Source organism: Marmota monax, unplaced genomic scaffold, assembly GCF_021218885.2.
Source record: "Marmota monax isolate L192 unplaced genomic scaffold, Marmota_monax_Labrador192_F-V1.1 WCK01_AAM20220418_F8-fsc00014, whole genome shotgun sequence".
NCBI lineage: Eukaryota > Metazoa > Chordata > Mammalia > Rodentia > Sciuridae > Marmota > Marmota monax.
In genome coordinates, this window is record NW_026695222.1 from 31,627,148 (window position 1) to 31,648,324 (window position 21,177).

At 65.3% G+C, this 21,177-nt stretch overlaps 1 protein-coding gene and 2 long non-coding RNA genes across 3 annotated transcripts; 2 read left to right on the forward strand and 1 right to left on the reverse strand.

Annotated features, from left to right (window-relative positions):
• The first annotated feature begins 8,439 nt into the window (after positions 1–8,439).
• Positions 8,440–9,981, forward strand: LOC124085463 (uncharacterized). Its single transcript, XR_006849433.2, has 2 exons — positions 8,440–8,733; positions 9,731–9,981. It is a non-coding gene; the product is annotated as an uncharacterized LOC124085463 (long non-coding RNA).
• LOC124085462 (uncharacterized) lies at positions 9,966–13,168 on the reverse strand. Its single transcript, XR_009225769.1, has 2 exons — positions 12,128–13,168; positions 9,966–10,245 (listed from the first exon to the last, which is right to left on the reverse strand). It is a non-coding gene; the product is annotated as an uncharacterized LOC124085462 (long non-coding RNA).
• A 1,517-nt stretch (positions 13,169–14,685) lies between these two features.
• On the forward strand, positions 14,686–20,904 carry LOC124085430 (collagen alpha-1(III) chain). The gene is made up of 3 exons (XM_046433086.1): positions 14,686–14,799; positions 15,000–15,424; positions 15,981–20,904. Exons 1-3 carry the CDS (start codon positions 14,686–14,688, stop codon positions 16,672–16,674), a joined length of 1,233 nt encoding a protein of 410 aa, XP_046289042.1. The 3' UTR covers positions 16,675–20,904.
• The last annotated feature ends 273 nt before the right edge of the window (positions 20,905–21,177 follow it).

A 21,177-nucleotide genomic window follows, 5' to 3' on the forward strand; every position in this document is an offset into this window, starting at 1 on the left:
CTCCACGGCCCCTCCCTGGTCCCCCACCACGAGGAGGTGGAGGAGCCTGTGCTGTCTACACGTCACAGAAGGGGAAACTGAGGCCCAGGGGTGCGGAGCCGGACTTCACCCCGGCCTCAGGGCCGGAGACCCTGGCCCAGGGCAAGCAGAGACTTCGACTGCCTCCTTTGAAATTCCCTCAGGACTGGAAGTGGAGGCAGTGAGGCCGGCCTCCGTCCCCCACCCTTTTTACCCAATGCTTCTGGAAGAAGCCCTGGGCACCCCCTGTCCCAGTCAGCAGCCCCCCCGGGTCTCGGGTCCCCCTGGGCACCCTGAGCAGGTCCTGGTTCAGGTTGGGGTTGGCGTGGAGAACGCACCCTGTAGTCACACAAATGCAGGGAGAACATTCTAGAAAAACAACACTGAAGAGGCTGGCCACCCAACACAGGCCTGGCCCTTGACTGGACGTGAACCAGAAAAAGTGAATCAAAATAAAAGTAAAGTAAAGCACAAGCAGAGAAGAGCTGTGCAGGGCCTTTGAAGGAAGCCCGGGAGGGAGCTGCGGGGCCACCTCGCTGCTCTGAGGACGCACGCGGGTCAGGAAACACGCGGGTCAGGACGCACGCGGGTCAGGACGCACGCGGGTGGGGGAGGGTCGCACGCGGGTCAGGACACACGCGGGTGGGGGAGGGTCGCACGCAGGGCGGGGAGGGATGTCGCTGCATCCCCACAACCAGCACCAGCCTGGGAGCGGGGCGAGGGCGCGTGGGGCAGCGCCGCAGGGGACACTCTGGGAAGGGACATGACGGCAGCTCATGGCTTTTGAACTTTCAAAATGTTTCAAGTTTTTCAAAATAAAAGGCTGGGGGGCGTGTTGGGGGGGCAGGGCTCTGGAGGGGACGACCACCCAGGGCACCGGGACCTTCTGGGTGGGAATGTTCTGGGTCCTGGTGGCGATGGCGGTGGAGAACTGCTCACCACGGAGAGGTGGGATCCCCGCGTGTGCAGTACGCGCACACGTGGGCGCAGGCTCGGGTGCAGGGGCTGGGGACAGAGGACTGCCCTCGAGCCGGGCCTCCGGGTTCTGGCTGCAGCCTGGCCTTGGGACGTCCCTCCTGTGCCCACTGCCCGAGTCCAGGGCCAGCAGGACGGCCGCCTGCTTTCCTCGTTGGACCTGGAGAAAGCCAGGCTGGTCTCCTCGTGAGGTAGGGGCACTTCACAGGGACAGGGGACGGGGGTCTGCGGGCGCCACCAGCCACCAATCCGCCCACCACCTCCAGGTCCCCGTCAGAGCTGTGGGAACTCAGAGGAGGAAAGCCACCTGCCCCAGGTCACACAGCAAGTGGGGCCGCCCTGCCGGACGGTCATTCTGAAGTTCGGGCTGCAGGCCCAGGTGGTCCTCTGTGTCCTCAGGTCCGGGCAGGGGCAGGTCTGCGTCCTGCGTGGGTCAGTGGTCCCCAGGACCGAGGCTGCTGCTCTGGTGGCCGGTTCCCACAGGTCTGTGGTGGGAAGCGCGGAGGGTGGGGTGGGAGCCTCCCTCCTGTCACCCCACGGTCCCCTCCCTCTGTCACCCCACGGTCCCTTCCCTCACTTCCTCAGCTCCCACCTCATCCACGGGGCACAGGGCCGGACACGGGGCGGGTGGGGGTCCCCCGCCCACCCCAGGGCCCCAGGGAGCGGGCCATGGCGCAGCGCCACGTTCTGCCCGGCCCACGAAACCACCTCACCTAGAACCTGTCTCGACTCCTCCGCTGCCTTGGCCGCCGCTGGGCCTCGCTGGGCCAGCACCGCCCACACAGCGCCCAGAGGGGGAGGAGGCCCGGGACAGGCCCAGCCCCAGCCCCAGCCCCACCCTCCCAGGGACCCCTGGGTCCCTGCTGGGCCCCAGAGGCAGGAGGGGACCCGGCTCAGCTGGGGGCCGAGGCCTACTCTGAGAGCCTGGCCCCGCTGCCCTCTCCCGGGCAGGCCTGAATGAGCCCTGAATGAGCCCGCCGAGTGCTGAACCTCCTTAATTAACCGGCCGTGATTAAGAGGCCACCTGGGGAGGCCCCCGGGGCTTCCAGGAGACACAGCAGGCCCGAGGCTTCCCCTCCCATGGGACAGGGAAGGGACCCCGTTCCACCCCAGAGGGTTCCAGGCAAAACCGCCCATCCTCCCACACGGGCTGTGTGGTGCTGGGAAAGTGGCCTCACCTCTCTGAGCCTCAGTTTCCACCAGGAGGAGGGCAGGGTGGCGGTGAGACGGGATTAATGACTGTTTGTGAGCCGGTCCCAGAGATGCCGCTGATAACAGGCGGCTATTATTCTGGGAGCATGGAGAAGCGTCTGAGCCCATAATTACCAGAGGAAGAAAACAGTGGAGAGGGAGGAGGCCTCGCGGCCCGCCCGCTGCCTTCCTCGCGGCCCTCTGGCTGGGCAGGGCCTCCTCGGGCCAGGGAGACCCAGGACAGGAGGCCTGGGACCCCGGCCTGAGCCTGCCTTCTCCTCCTCCTGGCCCCCAAATCCTTAAGCAATTCCCAACCACCCCTTTGCTCAGTCATTCGACAAGCGCTTATTGAGCACCTACTGTGTGCCAGGCAGTGGGCTCTTCCAGGAACAAGACAGCGCCCTGGGGGGGGTGGACACTAAACTACCAGGAAAAACCCAGCAAGTGACTAGAGTATTCAGAAACAGCAGATGACGTGCTGAGGAAAACAGGGACCTTTGGCCCAGGGGCTCAGGGAGGGCCACCTGGAGAGGTGAGGTGACAGTGCAACTCAGACCAGAAGGATGGGGGAGCTGCCATGGGAAGAGCATTCCAGGCCGAGGGAGTGGCACGTGCAAAGGGCCTGGGGTGGGGACTGGTATGTTGGAGGAGCTGCGGCAGACAGCAGGAAAGTCGTGGAGGTGAGAGGGTGGGGACAGGGTGCGGAGCAAGTCAGGCGAGGCCTTTGGCATACAGCAAGGAGTGGGCCACCCTCCAGGACCCAGAGCAGCATGGGAGACTGCAGCCAGGGGGGACAGAGGCAGGACCTGTGCGGGGGACCAGGTTGACGCCCCAGTGGCGGGGGATGCTGAGGGTGAGCGCGGGCCTTTTCCGTGGAGGCTCTCCTCCTCGAGGCCCAGATCCAGCCCCAGGCCAGGGGCTGTGGGTCTGTGTCCTCTCCAGTGAGGAGGGGTTCTGCCAGATGGAAAGGATGACCTCCATCCCGGCCCACTCACGGGGAAAGACCCCCTGGGCCCCTCTGGGGGAGGGGACACAGACACACCTGCCCCTGCGAGCACCCCAGCTGCTCCTGAGGCCTCCGGTGCCTCTGAGTTCAGAGCCCAGCTCTGCCTTTTGTTGCTGTGTGCCTTGGGCAAATGTCTTAACCTCTCTGGCCCCCAGTTTCCTCATCTGTGAAATCGGATCAGTTATAATAATGAGGTTGCTAGGATTAAATCAGCTAATCTATGGAGGGCGAGTCAATAAGGCCTGGTTCAGAGAGTCCAGTTCCCACCGGCTTCACCATTGATGTTCTAAGTCCCCTCTTTAAGTCGCCCCCCGCCTGCCCCGCGGCCCCCGGGCTGCATCTCCCAGCTCAGGCACTACCCAGGAGCCCCGCCCCCAGCCCTGCTCTGCTCCCCTCGGGCAGCCAGAGGACGGGTGTTTCCCGTCACCTTTCTCCTCTGCTCAGCCCTCACCAGGGGCTGAGCATGTCCTCCAGCCTCCTCCGACTCGGTCCTCGTCCCTGTACTCTGTACCCAGCCTGCGCGACTGCGACGGTGTGTCTGTCCCTGCCCCTGCCCCCAGCCCTTCGCACATGCTGCTCCTGTTCCCCGGAGGCTCTTCCCCATCACGCCTCTTCCTTGACGGCCAGCACCTGTTGTGAGGACCCCTCAGAGTCCCCAGCTAGAGGGGGGCTCTGGGACCGGAGGGCCTGGGGGGCGTCTGGGGAGCGGCCTGCAAGCGGGGTGAGTTGGGGGGGCACGAGCCCCGAGGGGCTGGGCGGGGGGGGGGCAGGGCTGGGTGGTGGCCCGGGCGAGGTGACGCAGGAGGACGACGCGGGGTTGACTGAGCTCGGGTGGGGCGAGGGGGTGGTGGGTTCCATCGACGGAGGTGGTCCCCGGGGTGGGGGCGCGTGAGTTCAGGTGACAGAGCGCTGACTTCCCAGAGCAGGGACTGAGGGAATCGAGAAGCCGAGGCCCCCTCCCTGGGTCCCTTCACCCACAGGAGTCGGCGTCCACCCTGGGGGGACATCGCCCCTGCCCACCCCCGCCCTGGAGTCAGGCAGCTGAGCGGGCAGGGACGGCGGTGCCCCCCTGAGGGGCAGCCACTTGTCACTCCTGCAGGAAGGTGGCCATTCAGGCTGCGGCAGAGGCCGCCGACCCGCCTCAGTTCCAATTCCGCCTCCACCCTGCAGTCAGCCCCCTTCCTGTCCCTGTCCCCTCACCTGGGACACAGGGACCCAGCAGCAGAAGGGCCCGCCAGCTCCCTGCCCTTGGCGGTGTGCGCTCCGTGAGTCAGTGCAGCCACAGGAGGCCCACGTGGCTAGAGGACTGAGGAGGAGAGGCCAGCAGGCCTCCATCACAGGGAACCTGGGGAGCGGGAAGGAGTTGGGCTTCATCCCAGGGCAATGGGGAGCCGTGGGGGTCCTGCACCCGGAGGGACACCACCTGCACATGGAGGCCTCTGGACAGAGGCAGACAGACTCCCGCAGATCCAGAACCGCGCACCCGACCGGCCGAGGCAGGGGCCGAGCTGCAGCCCAGGCGGGAGAGGGCCTCCCTTGTGGGAGGCAGAAAGTCGGCCTCTCAGCAGAGAATCCTTCACGCAGGAAGTTCAGGGCGGGCGGGACAGCTGGGACAATGTATCCAAGTGCTCGACAGGAGCAAGGCCACAGCAGGGGGGGGGGACCCCAACCAGCCCCCAGTGTGAGCAGGGGACCCGAGGGCATCGCTGGACCCAGGTCCCTTCACGTGCTGCAGGCCTCAGTCTCCAAGGGACTCCCACCGTGCCTGCGCCCCGAGACCCCCAGTGCCTGCGCCCCGAGACCCCCAGTGCCTGTGCCCCGACACCCCAGTGCCTGCACCCCAAGACCCCACCCGCAGAGAGACTGGGTGCTCAGGCTGCCCCAGGCCACTTTGTCTGCTGAGCCTGTTCCCTGGGGCAGGATGACCCCACCTCACAAAGGAGGGAAGTCACCTTGCCGCGTGGCCTCGCTTCTGGCTTGGGTGCAAACCCCTGATGGTACTTGCTGTGTGTCGGGTGCCAAGCTGGACCCTTCTGCTCGAGGTCCCAGCTGGTCCCCACCGCAGCTCAGGGCAGAGCCAGGACTCGGCCCAGGTGGACCTGACCTCAAACCTGCTCTTCCCACAGCCACGGGCCGGAGGACGCTGGCCACCACTTACCCAGCGCCCACTGTGCGCCCAGCATGGTGCCGGGCACTTGATGTGGCTTCACAGGCTTCCCCCTCACCACTGACCTCTCAAAGTCACGTCACCTCCTGCGCAGGTGAGAGGACTGAGGCTGGGGGCTGTGCGCGGGCCGGGAAAGCTGGTGTTCCAGTACTTTCCACAGACTGCAGGGAGGAACAGTGCTGCTGTCCCGTGGCCAGCACTGGCCGGGCCTGGCCCGGATCTGGACCCTCATCTGCACCAGCTCACTTGGCGTCACCTCAGAGGGGGACATGAACTTGACCCCGTCACCCAGCGGGAAAGGGGCAGAAGTGGGACTGAAGCCCAGGTGAGCCGCCCGTGGCCCAGACAGCTCCAGACCACCTCCTCCAGGCTGCCTCCCAGACCCTGCCTTGCCCTCTGCGCACGGCCCCAGCACCCGGGGGCTTCTCCACATGCTCGGGCAGCGGGCAGCGCCTCTCCCAGGTGAGAGATCTGCCCCCCAGCCGTGCCCCCCAGAGGACCCTGGACAGAGCCCTGCCTCCCTCAAGATGATTGACAACCCCCAACTATGACCATGTCCCCGGCGCCAGCCCCGTGCCTGGTGACCTCAGCCCACAGCGGAGGCGGTTCTGTGGGTGACAGGTCCCCTGCTCCCCGGGAGGACCTTTGGCCATCAGAGAAAGCAGCGGTTTTACCAAGAAAACGAGGAAGAGGCAGCAGAGGGCGGGCCTCGTGGTGTGGGCGAGGGACACCTGGGGGCAGAGAAGTCCTGGGCACACTCCGAGGGGCTGCTGGCCTGGGAGGCCTCACAGCCAGGACGGTGACCACAGCAGGAGCACCTGGAGGGGACCTCCTCGCCTCCACCCAGCAGCCACAAGGCAGTGCCCCCATGTCCATGTAAAAGAGGCTCAGAAAGGCAGAGTGACTTGCCTCGGGTCCCACAGGCTCAGAGGGATAAAGCTGGAAGGGTTAAAAACAGGCCCCATTTGTACCCATGTGACTCTGAACATGTCCCTGCTCCCTGGGCCCCGGTTTCTCTGTGCACAACACATACCCACATGCCACCATCACAGATTGCTGGAGGCAGCCCAGAGACATTGCAAAGCAGGGAGGAGGCAGCGTGGGCCCCCTGCAGGCCCCCATGCTGGGGACCTGAGCCCCGTGCAGAGCAGACTTCCCGCCTAAGGCTGCTCCTCAATAAAACCTGCCTCTTCTGAGGACCGTCCATGAAGAGCCCCCTGTCCCGTGAAATGGAACAAAGCCACCAACTCTGCAGCAGAGGTCACTTTGCAGCATGAGCCGAGCTCCTGTCTGTGCCTAGCCATGACCTAGGCACTGGGGACACAGGAGTGACACGGGAGCCAACAAGGGTCCCCCAAGAGGAGGCTGGTGCTCTATAGGGAGGAGACAGGCCTGGAGCAAGTACACCTCTAAGAGACACGACCCCTGGACCATCGCCCGGAAGTCCAAGTAACGGACGCTCCAGATAGCTCACCTAGAAGGGGTCACCCGTCTCCCTCAGGACCCTCCCTGGCTCCCACTTCCTTCAGGATCAACTCTAACGCAGCCACTCGGCTCTGGGTGCCGGGGCCCTGTGGACCCTCTGACCTCAACCCCTTCCCCCAGGTCCAGCCGCACAGCCTCATGGTCCCTGGACAGGCCGGACCTCTTGGTTCTCAGAGCCGCTGCCCAGGGCCTCCCGTCCACCTGAAGGGCTCCCTCACACTCCGTCTGGCTGATGCCTGCTCAGCCGGGTCCCCTGGGCTCTGCCACACTATGGGCCTCTGTCCTTGGCCTCCTTCCCTTACCCTACGAAAATCCGCGCAGAATGGAAAGAAAAAACAGCCAGGAAAGAGCATGAATCATTTGTTTACAGGCCTAATTAATTACTAAGCTCAAGAACTCCATTTCCATTCTTCCTTTCCCCCCTCTGCCCTTGGAGAATGTTTGGAATCCACATTGTTTCCCAACGTGAAAGTATGTCAAGTTTATTTTTAGCAGACGCACATGATAGCTCAGACTGTTATTCATCCCCCCGCGTCAGTGGGGAGCGGGCCGCCCGAGCGTGCAGGATGCTTGATGCGCCTCAGATGTGGCTCCTGGGAAGCCAGCTAGTCTGCAGTGGCCGCTGGGGTCAAAGTGACCCAAGTGGATCCCCTGCTGAGGACCAGGGGTGGGGGTGGAGGTGCAGGCTGCAGTTCCTCCTCCAGGCCAGAGGCGGCACTGTGGAGGCGGGAAGCGCGGCCCAGCCGGTTCCCAGGCGGCTGAGCAAGGTCTCCCGCCTGGACTGGCCAGCGGGCTGCGTGTTCCTTCCCTGGGGTGTGTTCAGAAGGGGAAAGTGGGAGAGCCTGGTGAGTCGCCTTTGGCTCATCCAGGATGAGAAAGGCCCCGCGCTGTCTGGAGGATGCCACCGAGCCCTCTGGACTCCCCTGTGACCCCCAGGGTCCCCACCCCGTCAGCCTGCCTGCTCCCCCTTCCTGCTCCAGGGCCAGGTTGAGGATGGGGCGGCCATGGTGGGGAACACTGTCTTCCTTCCAAGATGGCTGCGTCCAGGCCCTGGAACCTTCCAGAACCATCCTCCGTCCTGGCCATGGCTGAGCAGCTGGGGATGCTGCCTCTGGCCACCTCCAGGGGACCTGCGGGGGCCTGTCCCTAACACATCCCGTTACCCCGCAACAAGAGTGACGGGGCGAGGAGCAGGAGGCACCGCGTGCCTGGCCACTGTCCCCAGCGCGCAGCTACAGGTGCTTGTCCAAGACCTGCTTCAGGTGGCGGCCTGAGCCCCAGGGCAGGCTGGGAACGCAGCACCCCTCAGGGGCCGGGCCAGGACGCTACACTGGGAGGTGACAGTCACATCCTGCCTGCTGGGGCAGCCACCCTCAGCCCCTGCACTGTGAGCCCAGGGCTCCTGCGTCCCCCTTCTCAGAAGCCGGAATCTGAGCGTCCTGGTTCCAGAGTTGGCTGGACACCAGGGTTCTCAGCCAGCAGCCCAGGGCCGCGGGTTGGGCCCTTGGTGGTGGCGTTGGGCCCTTGGTGGTGGCGTTGGCCCGTGGAGCAGGCCCGTCCTGCCGCGGCCTGGGACAGAGGCTGGGAGGGAGCGGGCGGCCAGCCTCCCCAGGTGGGAGTAGCTATTACCCGCCTCCCGGGCGGCTGCGAGCCGGCCCTCCCCCTGGCCAGGAAGCTGATACCCGTCTAGGTGGGAGGGGACGCAGGTGGAGAAGGAGTTCCAGCTGCGGCGCTGATGGTATCTGTTGTCAAAAGCCCAGACGTCACACCAGGTTAGCGCCTGGTGCCCATTATAACACGTGTCATTAGGAGAAGGGGCACGATTAAGGCCGAGTGGGTCCAGGCGGCTCCTCCCGGCTCCCTCCTGGCCAGGACTGGCCCTGACATGGAGGTCAGTGCAAACCCTGGTCCGGCTGTCAGGACCGCCTCATGGGGACTCTGGGCACCGGAGGGACCCGGTGAAGGGGGCAGACCAAGCCCTGTCCTCGAGAGCCCTGGGGGACAGAGGGACCAACAGTAAATAGGAAACAGAATACACCAGGACTGGGGGACGCAGGGGAGAGGGTGAGGCAGCTGCAGGCAGCAGGGACCACGTGGCTGAGAAAGGGACCTGCCACGCACGACGGGCGCCACCCCCCGCTCCTGGCCCCTATCGCGGGCCCAGGGAACCTCTGAGAGCCACTGGATGCCCAGGGAGAAAACAGCCCGTGGTCCCCGCCCTGAGGAAGGCGCGTCCCAGGGGCAAGAGCCACGTTCAATACAAACGAGGTGAAGAGCCGCCCGCGTCAGGGGGAAAACCAGACCAAAGACGGGGCTCGAGGCGAGGTGGACAAAGCCACCGTCAGGGACGCAAGCCGGCAGCGGGGACAGCAGGCCAGGGCCCGGCTCCTCGTGCCCTGATGTGGGAGGGCGAGCGTGGAGCCCAGGACCACGGCACCAGGCCCGCATGGGGAGGAGGTCACAGTGGGGACCAACGGCCAGGGCCAGGAGGACTCGAAACAGAGGAGGGACAGGCCCCCAGCACGGGCTGCCTGGGCCCCTGCAGCCGTCCCAGCAGGAGCGGCCGGGGCTCCGTCAGACGTGGAGGTGGAGGGGCCTGCGGCCTCAGAGCTGGTACGGGCAGCGCCCACAGGACTTCCCGCCCGGTCACTGGACTTGAGGCAAGAGACGGGCAAGGGCAGCCCAAGGTCTGGCAGAGGGTGACAGGGGACCAGGCTGGGTCCCCTGTGGCCCCCAACCTAGCATCCCACAGTCAGGGTCAGGCAAGGAGAGCCAGAAGCTGGCCCCACCCAGGCCTGGCAGGAAGGGGCACCGGGGCCCGGCCACAGGATGTCACAACCCTGAATAATTTCTCCGCCGCATTTTGCAACGGGTCCCTTTATCAACAGGCACAGGGAGAAGGATTTTGCAACGCCGCCGTGGGTAGCCGTGGCCAGCACCAGGGGCGCCAGGCCAGGCCGTGGACATCGTCCCCACGAGGACTGGATCTGGAGTGGGTCGTTGCAGGTGGCAGGGCCTCAGAGCACACAGCGGCCCAGTCTCAGCCTCCCCTTGGCTGGTGACCTTGAGCAAGTGGCCCTCTCTGGCCCTCAGCTTTTTCTCCAGAAAAAAGTGCGATTAAAGGACCTTTTAAAAGTGATTTTAATAATGTGACCACGGCCAACCCTGTTGGGCACCTGTGTGTGCCTGGCCCGTGGGCAGGTCCCCTGTGCACTCCTCACTGTCCACACGTCAGCGGGTCAACTGAGGTTTCCTGTGTTACAAGTGGGGAAACTGAGGCTGGGACAGAAGACGTGGCCGTCCAGGTCAGCTGGCCTGTCAGGGTGGACCAGGGGCTGGGCCCCGGGCCTGTGGGCCCTCAGGCCCTGCACCCCACTGCTGGGCAGTCTCTGAGGCGTCCTCCCTGTGAAGTGAGGACCAGGAGCTGAGGAAAGTCAGCCTGCCTCCCGCACGGCCGACGCCCAGCCCGGGAACACTGGGACCCAGCGGCCATTGCTGCTAGCAGGACCATTGCTGCTAGCCCTTGGCACACAGAGTCCCCGTCCCACCTCCCAGCCCCTCCTGGCCTGGGGCGACGCATGCACACAGGCTCCAGTCTGCCACTACCACTGTGACCTGGGCACGTGCCTGCTGTCCCCTGAGGCCCAAACTCCCACCCACCATGCAGGGCTGTTCACAGGTCACAGGAGGCCACCAGGCCCATGGTGATCTCCCTGAGGGGCGCCACTTGGCAGAGGGGGACACCACGGCCTGGGCTGGAGAAGGGACACGCCCAGGTGGGGCTGCTGGTCTTGCCTGAGGGGGGGCCTGCAGCCAAGGCCCTGCCCCCAGACCCCGCTGGCCTCCCTCCTGGTTCTCAGACCAGCCCGTCTGTCCTCGTCTCTGGGCCTCTCTGGCTGTGGGCTGCCTCTTCCTACAGCCCTCCTGGGCCCCCGTTCCCTCCGGGCTCCATAAATATTGACCCAGGTGAAGGTGTCTGGCCGCCTGGATTGTTAGACCCCTGCCCAGCCCCCCTCCCCTCACACCCGCCACCCATGGGCTCCCCAGAGACGGAGGACAGGAGGGACAGGAGGACAGGGGGACGGAGATCCAAAGCCCTGGGGACACTCAAAGCGCCTGGGTTCAGGGGGCCTGCAGCTGTAGCCAGCTGTCCTCCTCCTTGGCCAGGGTAGGCTCTGCCCACTGAGCCCAGAAGCCAATGCTGATTGGCCCAAGTCAAACATGGCCCTCTCCCTCCCCTTGCAGCGATTGGCTGAGGCTAGACATGGAATGTAGGTGTGGTCGGTGGAGGAGAAGCTGCCCAGGGGGCTCCTTGGAACAGGTTTCTCCTTTGGAGGGCCTTTTCCTGCCTTAGCTTCAGCAGTGTGAGGACGAGATGGCAGGTGCTTTGGCAGCCATCATGCAGCTCCGAGGAGCCTGAGTGGAGACTGTAGAATCAGGAGCCCTAACAGCAGTGCCTCCAACTCACCCCACTGTTTGTTCACTCATTCAACAAATATTTACTGAACCCCCACTGTGTGCCAAGCCCCGTGATGCGCACTGGGAACACAGCAGAGCGTGTCAACACCATCCCTGCCTGACGTTCTGGAGTGGGGGTCGGGCTTCAACCCAGCACTCATCTGGCCACCGCGGAGACATGGCCACCGTGAGGGCTGCCAGAGAGATCCCCGCAGACGGGACCAGAGCAGGGGCGGGGAGTGGTGGGAAGGGACGTTCTGGGGACGTGTCTGGGCTCAGGTTGCTCAGAAGCAGATGTCCCAGAGCAGAGGCTGGGGTGCGCGTGATTCATGAGGACATGCCCCGGGAGAGAGGGAGCGAGGGGAGCAGGGCAGGGCAGGGCTGGACAGGGCCTCGCGGAGCCCACGGTGGAGGATCTGGAGTGTGGCCGGCCCAGGGCCGAGCCTGCGGGACGGGGAGGCTGCGTTCCCGTGCCCCTGACTCATCGGTGCTGGGCTGTGTCCCGTCTGCGCCTGGGGGTGGGAGGACCTCCCAGGTGAGGAGGCGCCTGCCCTCAGAGGCAGTTGCCCCAGAGGGACTCCCGCTGCGGGCCCCTAGCAGCCAGCCCGGGTGGGTCCCCGCAGCACCCCGAGGGAGAGTCCCTGGTCTGAGCCTGGGCACTGGCTGGGAGAGAAGGGAGGAGGGCTTCCCGGCAGAGGCGGCAGCAGAGGCAAAGGCCCTGGACCAGGCGGGAGCAGGAAATGCAGAAAGAACCCCAGGAAGTCCCGCAGGTTGAGGGTGGGGGAGGGAGACAGGAGGGGGACGGGGACACCGTGATGGGCACCTACAGGTCGCGAGGGGGTCAGTCTGTTCCCAAGGGGTGGGAGTCAGGGAGGTCAGAGGGCAGCGCAGGGTCACGATCCCAGCCTGCGTGTCGCAAGGTCAGCTGGCAGCTGGTGGAGAGGAGGCTGGGACCTGGAGGCTGCGGCCCGTCCAGCGGCATCTGACCGTGGAGGACAGCACGAGGTGGGTGGGGGCTGAGAGAGCCAGAGGGGTGACATGGCTGCCGGGCTGAGAGCACCGCTGACACAGGTTCCCGCGACCTGGGAGCCCATGGCCCCTTCCCCATGGGGAGGACCCGGCCTGGTGGGCTGTGCCCTGGAAGCAGCTCCAGCCGGGGACACTCGTGAACCTCAGGCCCTCGGGTCCTAGGCCGGGTCTGCCGTCCCCTCCCTCTGCAGGCCGGCCTCTTGGTGGAGTCCTCGGGACACCAGGCCTGCCTCCCCGTGGGACCTGCTGACCTGGCACCCCCACCGCTCCTCCCAGCCCTGCCCACAAGACCCGGCCCTTGGCCTTCAGACGGGGACGGTCAGCCGCGCTGGACCTCCCCCTCCCCAGCCGTCCCCTTGAGAATCAGTCACATCCCAAGGATCCCAGCCGAAGACCCCATCTCCACCAGCTCCTCCATCCCCGTGGGTGGCCGACTGTGCCACCTGGAGGCCAGCGGCCTGCCAAGGCCACCCAGCAGGTCCCTGGCGCAGGTGCCTCCCCAGTCCTGGGCACTGTCTTGCAGGACACCTAGGTTCCCTGATTCGGTGGCCACGGCCAGCCAAGAGATGATTGCAACCAGATTCTGGCCAGTGATTCATGACCACGTCTCAGCCAGGTCACCCCGTGGGGCTGAGGACACAGAGAGGACCTTGTGAGGCAACACTGGGAGGGACGGGCTGGGGACCCGGGTCAGTGGGTCCCTCCCAGGAGGAACCCATGCTGCAAATGGCTCGAGCTGCTTCCATGGTGCTTGCTGGCAGAGGTCCCTGGGGACACGGCAGTGATGAGTGACCTGGTGTCTGTCCTCGGAGAGCCCCATGAGAAGGCCAGCATCCGTATCAATGAAGTGGACAGGATGCTCACGGAGAAGGGCAGGGAGGCCTGGCAGGCTGGAGTGGAGGCCGATGCCTAGGGCAGAATTCTGGGAGGATCGGGAGAAGAACACGGAGGCACAGCACATGCAAAGGTCCTGAGGTGGCCGAGCCTGCTGTGTTCCTGCAATGCAAATGGGGGGGTGGAGACAGGGAGGGCCAGCTTGATGAGGCAGGAGCAAGAGCAGATCCCCAGCCCCTGGCTGAGGCGAGGAGCCAGGAGTTTAGCTTAAAGCCATGGGTGGGGGGGCTTCAAAGGCAGGGGATGGGATGGACCTGATCAGAGTGGAGTCCAGGGCCCCTTTGGGCTTCTCCCACACTGACCTGGGGGCCCGGGTGACCATAGCTCTCACTTGAGGGCCCAGGCCTGTCTTCTAGATGCTAGGTGTCCGCAGGTCTGAGAGGACAAACCCAGCACCCTGGCGGCCTCATGGCTACACGCCCCCCCACCCCCCCACCCCGGGGGGACCCCAAGGGAACATTCCAGACTGCGATGATGTCAGTGCTGAGAACTAGTTAGCTCGGCTTCCCCTCAGGAATCCCCAGCTCTTCTCCAAGAAGGACCTCGGGGAGGCCACCAGCCCTGCCTCCGCAGGGAGGCTGGAGGGAGTGGAGTGAGGAGCCCGGCTCCTAGGGCTGCCCTGGCCCAGCTGGATGCCCCCAGCCCCCTGCACCCAGACGCCCATCCCAGGGGGCACCAGGCCCCGCCTCCCTCCTGCTGCACCCCAGGGCCTGTCTCCCCCGGCTCTGACCTGCCTGTCTCTCCCCCAAGGCTCCATCCTCTGCCCCCACCCGGCTCAGGCCCAGCCCCTCCGCCCTCCCCTGGGCGGGGGCTGCGCTCCTGGGCCATCCCCTGGGGCGTGGGGTGGGGGCCTGCTCTCAACCTGCAGGTTCTTCCAGCTCAGCCCTGGACCGGCCCCTCCCCCTCCCCCCCACACCCTGGGCCAAGGGGGCTGCTGGAAAGGGAGGCCCCACGTGAGCCTCCCTCGCTGTCCCCCCGCCTGCACCTGGGGAATCGGAGGCTCAGGCTGCCTCCCTCAGGACCACTCAGCTGACCCAGCGCTTGGCCCGGGATCCAGCCCCCGCCTCGGGCTCCTGCAGAGGCCACCGGGTCTGGAGTCCTTCCTGATCCCTGATCTCTGCACGTCTCCGTTCTAACCCAGGACTGAGAGGACGGTCCTCTGCGCCTTCCCCCACGTGGCCCAGAGCTCTTGTCCCACAGGAACATTCTTCCCCATTGCAGGGCCGCCTGGTCCCCCGCCCGGTCCCCTGCCTTGTCCCCCTACCTGGTCCCCTGCCTGGTCCCCCTGCCTGGTCCCCTGCCTGGTCCCCTGCCTGGTCCCCCACCTGGTCCCCTGCCTTGTCCCCCTGCCTGGTCCTCCTGCCTCCACACCTGCCCCAGCCCCCTCGCTCACCGCCACCCCGGTGGTCCCCAGTCTGTTTCCACACAGTGTCACAGCGATCCTGGCCCCAACAACTTCACGATGCACAGGCGCACACCCCCAGGTGGCCATTGTGGGACTGAGGAGCCCTCTCGGTGGCCGCAGTCAGGAGGATGGAGCTGCAGGTCTCTGGGCTTCGAGCTGCAAAGCCCCAAAGTGGGCCTCCCTGGGGGAGCCCCGGCCTCTGCGTTGGAGGAAGGAGGACTCCTGGGGCAGCGGCCGTGGCCAGTGACTGAAGGGTCCAGCTGGGCGTCCTGCTCCACTCCCAGAGCCCAGGGTCAGGGCTGGGCCCTTGCCCTCGGCCTCTGAGGCTATGGGGAGCCGGGGGACGAGACGGAGCCTGGTGACAAACGCAGCCTCGAGGGAGCAGAAACCCAACAGCAGCCAAGAGAAAGGCCAGGTGGGGGCCAGGGCGGGCACAGGGCCGGGGGGACGTCCCCTGGGGACCTGCTCCACCTCCCGCCCCTCTTCGGAAGAACCAGCCGGGCCTGCCCTCCTGGAGGGACACTGGCCCCGGCCCGGCCAGCCCAGCCTGCCTCACTCGACCCCTGCCCCAGGGCAGGACTTGGGAAAATACCCAAGGCCTGGAGGGAGCTGTCCTGCAGGCCAGCACTGTCCCAGGGCCGTCCACTGGCTCCTCTCAAGGACTCTGCGACCTCCGCACTTATTTTTCTTCTTCAGAAAGTGCCAGGCCCGTGGCTGCTGATAAACGGGCCTCTGCTGCGCCTCCCGGGCTCCCAGGGAACCCAGCTGACCCGGGGCCCGTGGGCTCTGGGAAGGGGTGAGTCGGTCTGGGGCTCTGTCCCCGCTGCTTCCAGTGCCCGACATCTGTTTTGCTGGGCACTGGGCATGTGGCGTCCCCACCCAGACAAGAGGGCTTCACAGGGTAGAGCACAAGTCCCTCAGACGTGGTGCCAAGAGTCCCCTGGGGGTGAGACAAACAAGGCTCCTCTGAGGTGCGAATGAAAGCCCCGGGCAATGCCGGACACTCCAGCCCAGGGTCAGAGCCAGCAGGGAGGACAGCGGCACCGTACCAGGTCCCCGGCAGCTCCATGTCCAGGACCAAAACCTGGGGTCGACCGAATGTCCCCAACAGCAGATGGCTGAGGCATGTTCTCACAGGAAGGCTGACCGTGGTGGTTTAAAAAAAGTCCACACCATGAGCACAGCCTGCGATTCCCCGACTCAGGAGGCTGAGGCAGGAGGATCCCAAGTTCAAGGCCAGCCTCAGCAACTTAAGAGCCCTCAGGGACTTAGGGAGATCTTGTCTCTAAATATGAAAAATAAAATTCCTGGGGTTGCAGGTGGGTGGCTAAATGCCCGCCTTCTCCCTCCAGCGTCGCAGGGAGACAGAGAGGAGAGAGGCGCATCCTCGTGCCACCTCAGATTTTAGGCAGATGTCACGACTGGCTGAAGGGATCAGAGCCTCTCGTCTGCCAGCCCTCAGGACAGCGGCGTCCCAAGACCCGCAGAGTCCTCCCGGGAAGCCCAGCTGGCCCGCCCGGCGCCCAGCACTGGTTCCCAGGTGCCAACAGCCTCCGGTGGCTACAGAGAGGCCCAGCTGCTCTGTGCCCACCTGGTACCGCCCCAGTGAGTCCAGAGTCCAAAGAAGATTCTTTTTCAGAGAAAAGAAGAAGGAGACACATTTGCAAAGAAGGAAGAAACCCTAGAAAGACCTGGAGCTTAGAGCCCAGACCCCACAAGGGCGCTGGACGGGGCGGGGGTGGCCGGGCCGGACCACAGGCTGACCGCAGCTTGTGGGGACGTCTCCGGGGGTGGAGAGTGGCTGCCTCGGTGACCGTCATTGGGAACTCGGGCCAAGCGGGAATCCAACAGCTCCTGGGTCCCCTGCGCCCGGTGCCCATCCTTGGTCCTCTGTTCAGAGCAGAAGTCCACCCGGGTTCATCGGCTCCCGGGCCCTGCTGTCCCCTCCTCCCCACTTCCAGGGGCAGATGCAGACGAGCTGGGGCCACCAGCTCACAGGGCCACCATCCTGCCAGGCAGGACCAGGACCTCTCCCAGGATCACTAAGAACTGCAAGGTGACAGCCACCACCCTCGACGCCCTCCCTGGCCCCTTCTGGCCCCTCCCTGCCCACCGAGAACCTCACCAACGCGGTGGCAAGCTGGGGCTCTCCAGTAACCTCCCCAGCCAGAGCCCCGTCATGCACTTCCCTCCCCGCGGCAGCCATTGTGACAGGTAGGCGCTGGGAGGCTGCAGGGCCACGGGCTCCCCGCCACAGAAGGGGCCATCACACGCACTGAGGAGTGAGGCCTCCTGACCCCTCGGGGGACGGGCACAGAGTGGGCAGCGCCCAGGCCGCACGGCCAGGTAGACCAGGGCGTAGACTGGCACCCAAGCCTGCGGGGGCTCCGAGCTCACCACTGGCCCAGGAAGAAAGGCAAAGGCCGGCGGGCAGGGGTTGGCAGCCAGCCGGCCAGGGAGGAGGCTCAGGATGGAGCTGCCCTCTGCCCCACTGACCCCCTCCCCACTGGGAGCCGCCAGCTCCGGGCTGCGCCGTCTTTGCCAAGCGCTGGTTACGCCATCCCGGCCCTGGAGAGCCTCCCGAGCACAGCAGGGCAGTCAGGCGGGAGAGGCCAGGCGGGAGGAGCACTGGAGACACACTGTGGGCTCCCTACACCCTCCCGCTGTGCAACCTCAGGCAATCCACACCCCCTCTCTGAGCTTTGGAACCCCGGGGTTCTCAACTCCCAGCACAGTTGCCCGCACGAGGCGCGGGGTCAGCTGTTCACCTCCCCGTCTCCAGTCCCCCCTCCCTGCCCACCTCCTCCCCCTGTTTGCTGGGCCTCTTGGGGGTCTTCGTTTTGATGGTGACATGGAGGTTCAACGTCCGAGAGGTGGCGTCCCTCCCGCACGTGGCCGGGGTGGTGGCTGTCTCTCACACGTGAACTTCACCCGATCACAGGGCCACGTTCGGGTCAGGACAGAAACTTCTCAGCAACCCAGACGGCTGCTCCCTGCCCTTTCCCGGCAATGACCCCTTGGCCACGGAGGGGACCCCTGTGGCTCCCAGACCTGCTGCCGGCTCCTGAGCCTCACTCTGGAGCTCCCGCGGGCCACCCTCGCTGTCCGCCTGTCCGACTTACCCTCTCCTTGCTGGAGGTCCTGGCTGCCCCCCGCTGGGGCGACTGTAAATGAAACTGCGGAGAGTGGCCTGCGGGCCCTTCTATGTGCGGGTCTATTCCTCGGGGCACACTGAAGGCCGGGGTTGATTTTGACATGATTTTGAACTTGCGGAAAGATGACCATGTGTCCAGGGGCCCGGGGCCTCCTCCAGCCCCACTTAGCCACCTGCCCTCTAGTCATTATCTGGAGTCGCTGTGGTCGCGAGGTCACCTTCCCCCACACCTCCTGCACCACCTCCTGACCTCCAACACGGCCTGGTGGGGACAGCAGTCAGGACGTTCTATCTTTGACAATCCTGTCATCAAACCCACAGGCCCTGGTGACGTTCCACCCGGCCCGCACGGCTGTGTGGCCTGCCTGGACCCCAATCAGCCCGCTCCCCTCAGCTAGAGATGCCTCCTCCCTCTGAGCCCTGGGTGCCCTTGGCCTTGGTGCCCGGCCAGCCCTCCTGTGGCATGTCCCCTACCCCGGCGGGTGACGTGTCCTGATGGGACTCAGGTTGTGCATCTTTGCAGGGATATGATAGAGACGATCCCGTATTCCCGTGTGTCCCATCAGGTGACGCACAGCTGTGACTTCTCCCTGCTGGAAATCGAGGACGGTGAGGGACGCCGCCCCACGGAGCCGGGACAGGAGGAGAGGAGCTGGCTTTGGCGACTCTCCCCTCCCGGCACCTGCAGGGAGGGCCGGGCCCGGGGGAGCGGCCGCGCAGGCTGCCAAGGCCCAGGCCTGTCTCCTGGCCCGGTCCTCGCCCTGTGTCCCAGAACCTACCCCAGACGTGAGGAGCCGGAATTCGAGTCCGACCGGGCAGCAGGCCTGTGGGTGCTGGGCCCTGCCTGGTCCCCGAGTAATGGGGAAGGGAGGCCACACAGGGAGCCACCCAGCCCTCAAGACTCAGCCCCCTGCACCCTCCACAGCAGCGATTTCCAACCAAGAGGGCTTTTGCCCCCAAGGGGACATTTAGCAATTGGGATAACATTCTGGGTCATCACAACTGGGGAAGCTGCTCCTGGCATCTAGGGGGTGGAGACCAGAGACGCTGCCCCACACCCTGGGGCGCACAGCTCGGTCCCAGGACAGCGCGATCCTACTCCAGATGCCAAGACTTCCCAGCCCCCTCCGCGGCACTCACGGAGGCCCTGACTGTCTTCAGCCACCGGCTTCCCACCAGGCCCCTGGCTACGGAGGAAAGGTACCGGGGCCAGCAGCACCGGGGGCTCTGTGGCCCAGGTCGTCTGTCACTGCTCTGAATTCACGATGGTGTGGTGTGGGCACTGGAGAGGCTTCAGGACGTCACAACCTGGGAGCTGAGGTGGGGACTCGGGTGGGCCAGGAGCCAGGTGCCCCCGAGTCAGAACCGAGGGTGGCTGGACGTCTGATGAGGCGCCGGCTGTTTGCGTGGTCCCCGCCCCGCCCTGACCGGCCAGCAGAGGACAGATGAACCAGGGCCCTCTGCTTCCTGCAGCGAAGCAGGACCTGAGTCCAACCCCGCGATACAGCCGGCCGGGACAGGCCGCAGAGCAGCCGGCCTGTGTCCTCCAAGGCACCAAGGTCACCAACGCCAAGGGAAGCCCGAGGCGCCGGCCTCCCTCCTGGAGGCCGAGGAGGCGAGGCACTGGGCACCCTGTGAGTCCCAGCCGGACCCTCGGGCCGCGCCGGCCGGCGGTGAGCCTGTGTCCGGCTTCCATACTGGGCTGTAGTGACAGCGACAGATGTCCCCTGCCACGGAACCACATTTCAAAACATCATGGACGCGGGGACAACGGACAGATCGGCAATTTATTCACAAACAACTGAGAAGAAGGTTCTCCGTGGGGTACCGCAGTTTTCCATCAGTTTGAGATCTTTTTCAAAATGATAATTAAAAAGAGAGAGAGCGAGAGAGAGAGAGAGAGAGCGAGCGCAAGAATTAGAACAGACCCCCCCCACGGCTGGGCAAAGCGCCCCGCGTCCCCCCAACTGAGTCCACCCAGGTCTGTCTGTCCCCTGTGGGCAGCAACATGGCAAGTTAAGTGGAGGGACAGCCGCGCGGCGGGTCGGCCTGGCCGCCGTGCCGCAGGGGGGCAGGACCTGGGCCCTGTGACAGTGACGTTGCCAGGTCAGAAGGCAGACCCGAGGCCACGCCGTCCGCTCCGTGAAGCACACACAGGGGGGCTCTGACGGTCGCCCTCGGTGTGGGGGTGGTGCGCAGGTCCCCCCGGGTGCTGGTGTCCCTTGACCTGGACCCCGGGGGGTCTGTTCCAGCAAAATCCAGGAGCCGACACCCGTGTGCCCCTCGCACACCAGGGACAGACAGACAAGGGACCCTCAGGAGGCCGGGCGTTGGCGGCTGGAGTGGGGGCAGGGTGGGGCAGTGAGCCGCGGGCTGAGGTCTCGCGGGGACGGGTGCCGACTGGGCTCTAGGACAGGAGCATGGCCAGCCCTGCACCTGGGCTCCAGGGACAGACACAGGAAAGGCCCCTCTGGACACCCCAAGGGTCAGCCGGACAAGCTGTGAGTGACCCCACCTGCACCAGAGGGCGGAGACGGGTGACCAGCCGCCCAGGGCCCTGACCCCCGCCCCAGATCCCTCCTCCACAGCCCGTGACCCTGCCACCAGTTTCCCCGGAGCCTTCCTCCTCTCTGCCACCTCTGTCCCTGCCAGGGCTCCAGGGCTGGGACAGGGATCTGGTGACAAGTCAGCTATAAAAATAAAAGCTCCCGGGCCCAGCTCCCCGGCTCCAGACTCACCTCAGAGATCTCAGCTGGGCAGGCCCCGGGCAGCTGGCAAAGCCGCCTGCAGACCTGCCAGCCAGGGCCTCTGGGGAGCAGGTGGCCGGGCAGCGGTGTGGGGCCCAGGGGTCATTCAGGGTGGCGCGGGGCATCTGGCCCTCACAGCTGCCAACACGCTCCAAGCTGCAGCCGACCTTGACCCTCCCGTTCCCAAACTCAGGGCCCCTTGGTGGCTTCGACCAGGATTCGGTCAGCAGAGAAGTTCCTGTGGATTCCAGGCTCTGGTTCAAGCCGGACCTGATGCTCACTGAGACTCGCTGAGAGTCACGGGGAAGACGTCTGAAGACAGGCAGGGTATTTTCGTGGCAGGGTGTCTTCTATAATTAAAAGGAATCAAACAAATTCTTTCTCCTGAGCAAAGAGCTCATTTCTGCACTCGGGCAACGTATCCCTAAAACATCCTCAGACAAGGCAGCGCTGGGCCACGGGGAGAAATGCAGGTCACAGACCAGCTCACGCGGCTCCATTCCACTTTGGCGAATGTATCAGTTAGAAATAGATTCAGCTGCCAGTAACAGGAAGCCAAATGACGGGGCCTCCGTAGCAGAGATTTCTTTTTCTCCATGTAAACAAGCCCAGAGCCTGGCAGGAAAGGTCTGGGGTGGCTGTGTCCCT

Excerpts from the sequence above, each read along its gene's own strand:
- LOC124085430 (XM_046433086.1), top strand. The coding sequence starts at position 14,686 with ATGCACAGGCGCACACCCCCAGGTGGCCATTGTGGGACTGAGGAGCCC. Across the intron at positions 14,800-14,999 it reads TCGAGCTGCAAAGCCCCAAA|CCTCGAGGGAGCAGAAACCC; the intron begins GTGGGCCTCCCT and ends TGACAAACGCAG. Across the intron at positions 15,425-15,980 it reads CCCGTGGGCTCTGGGAAGGG|CGTCGCAGGGAGACAGAGAG; the intron begins GTGAGTCGGTCT and ends TTCTCCCTCCAG.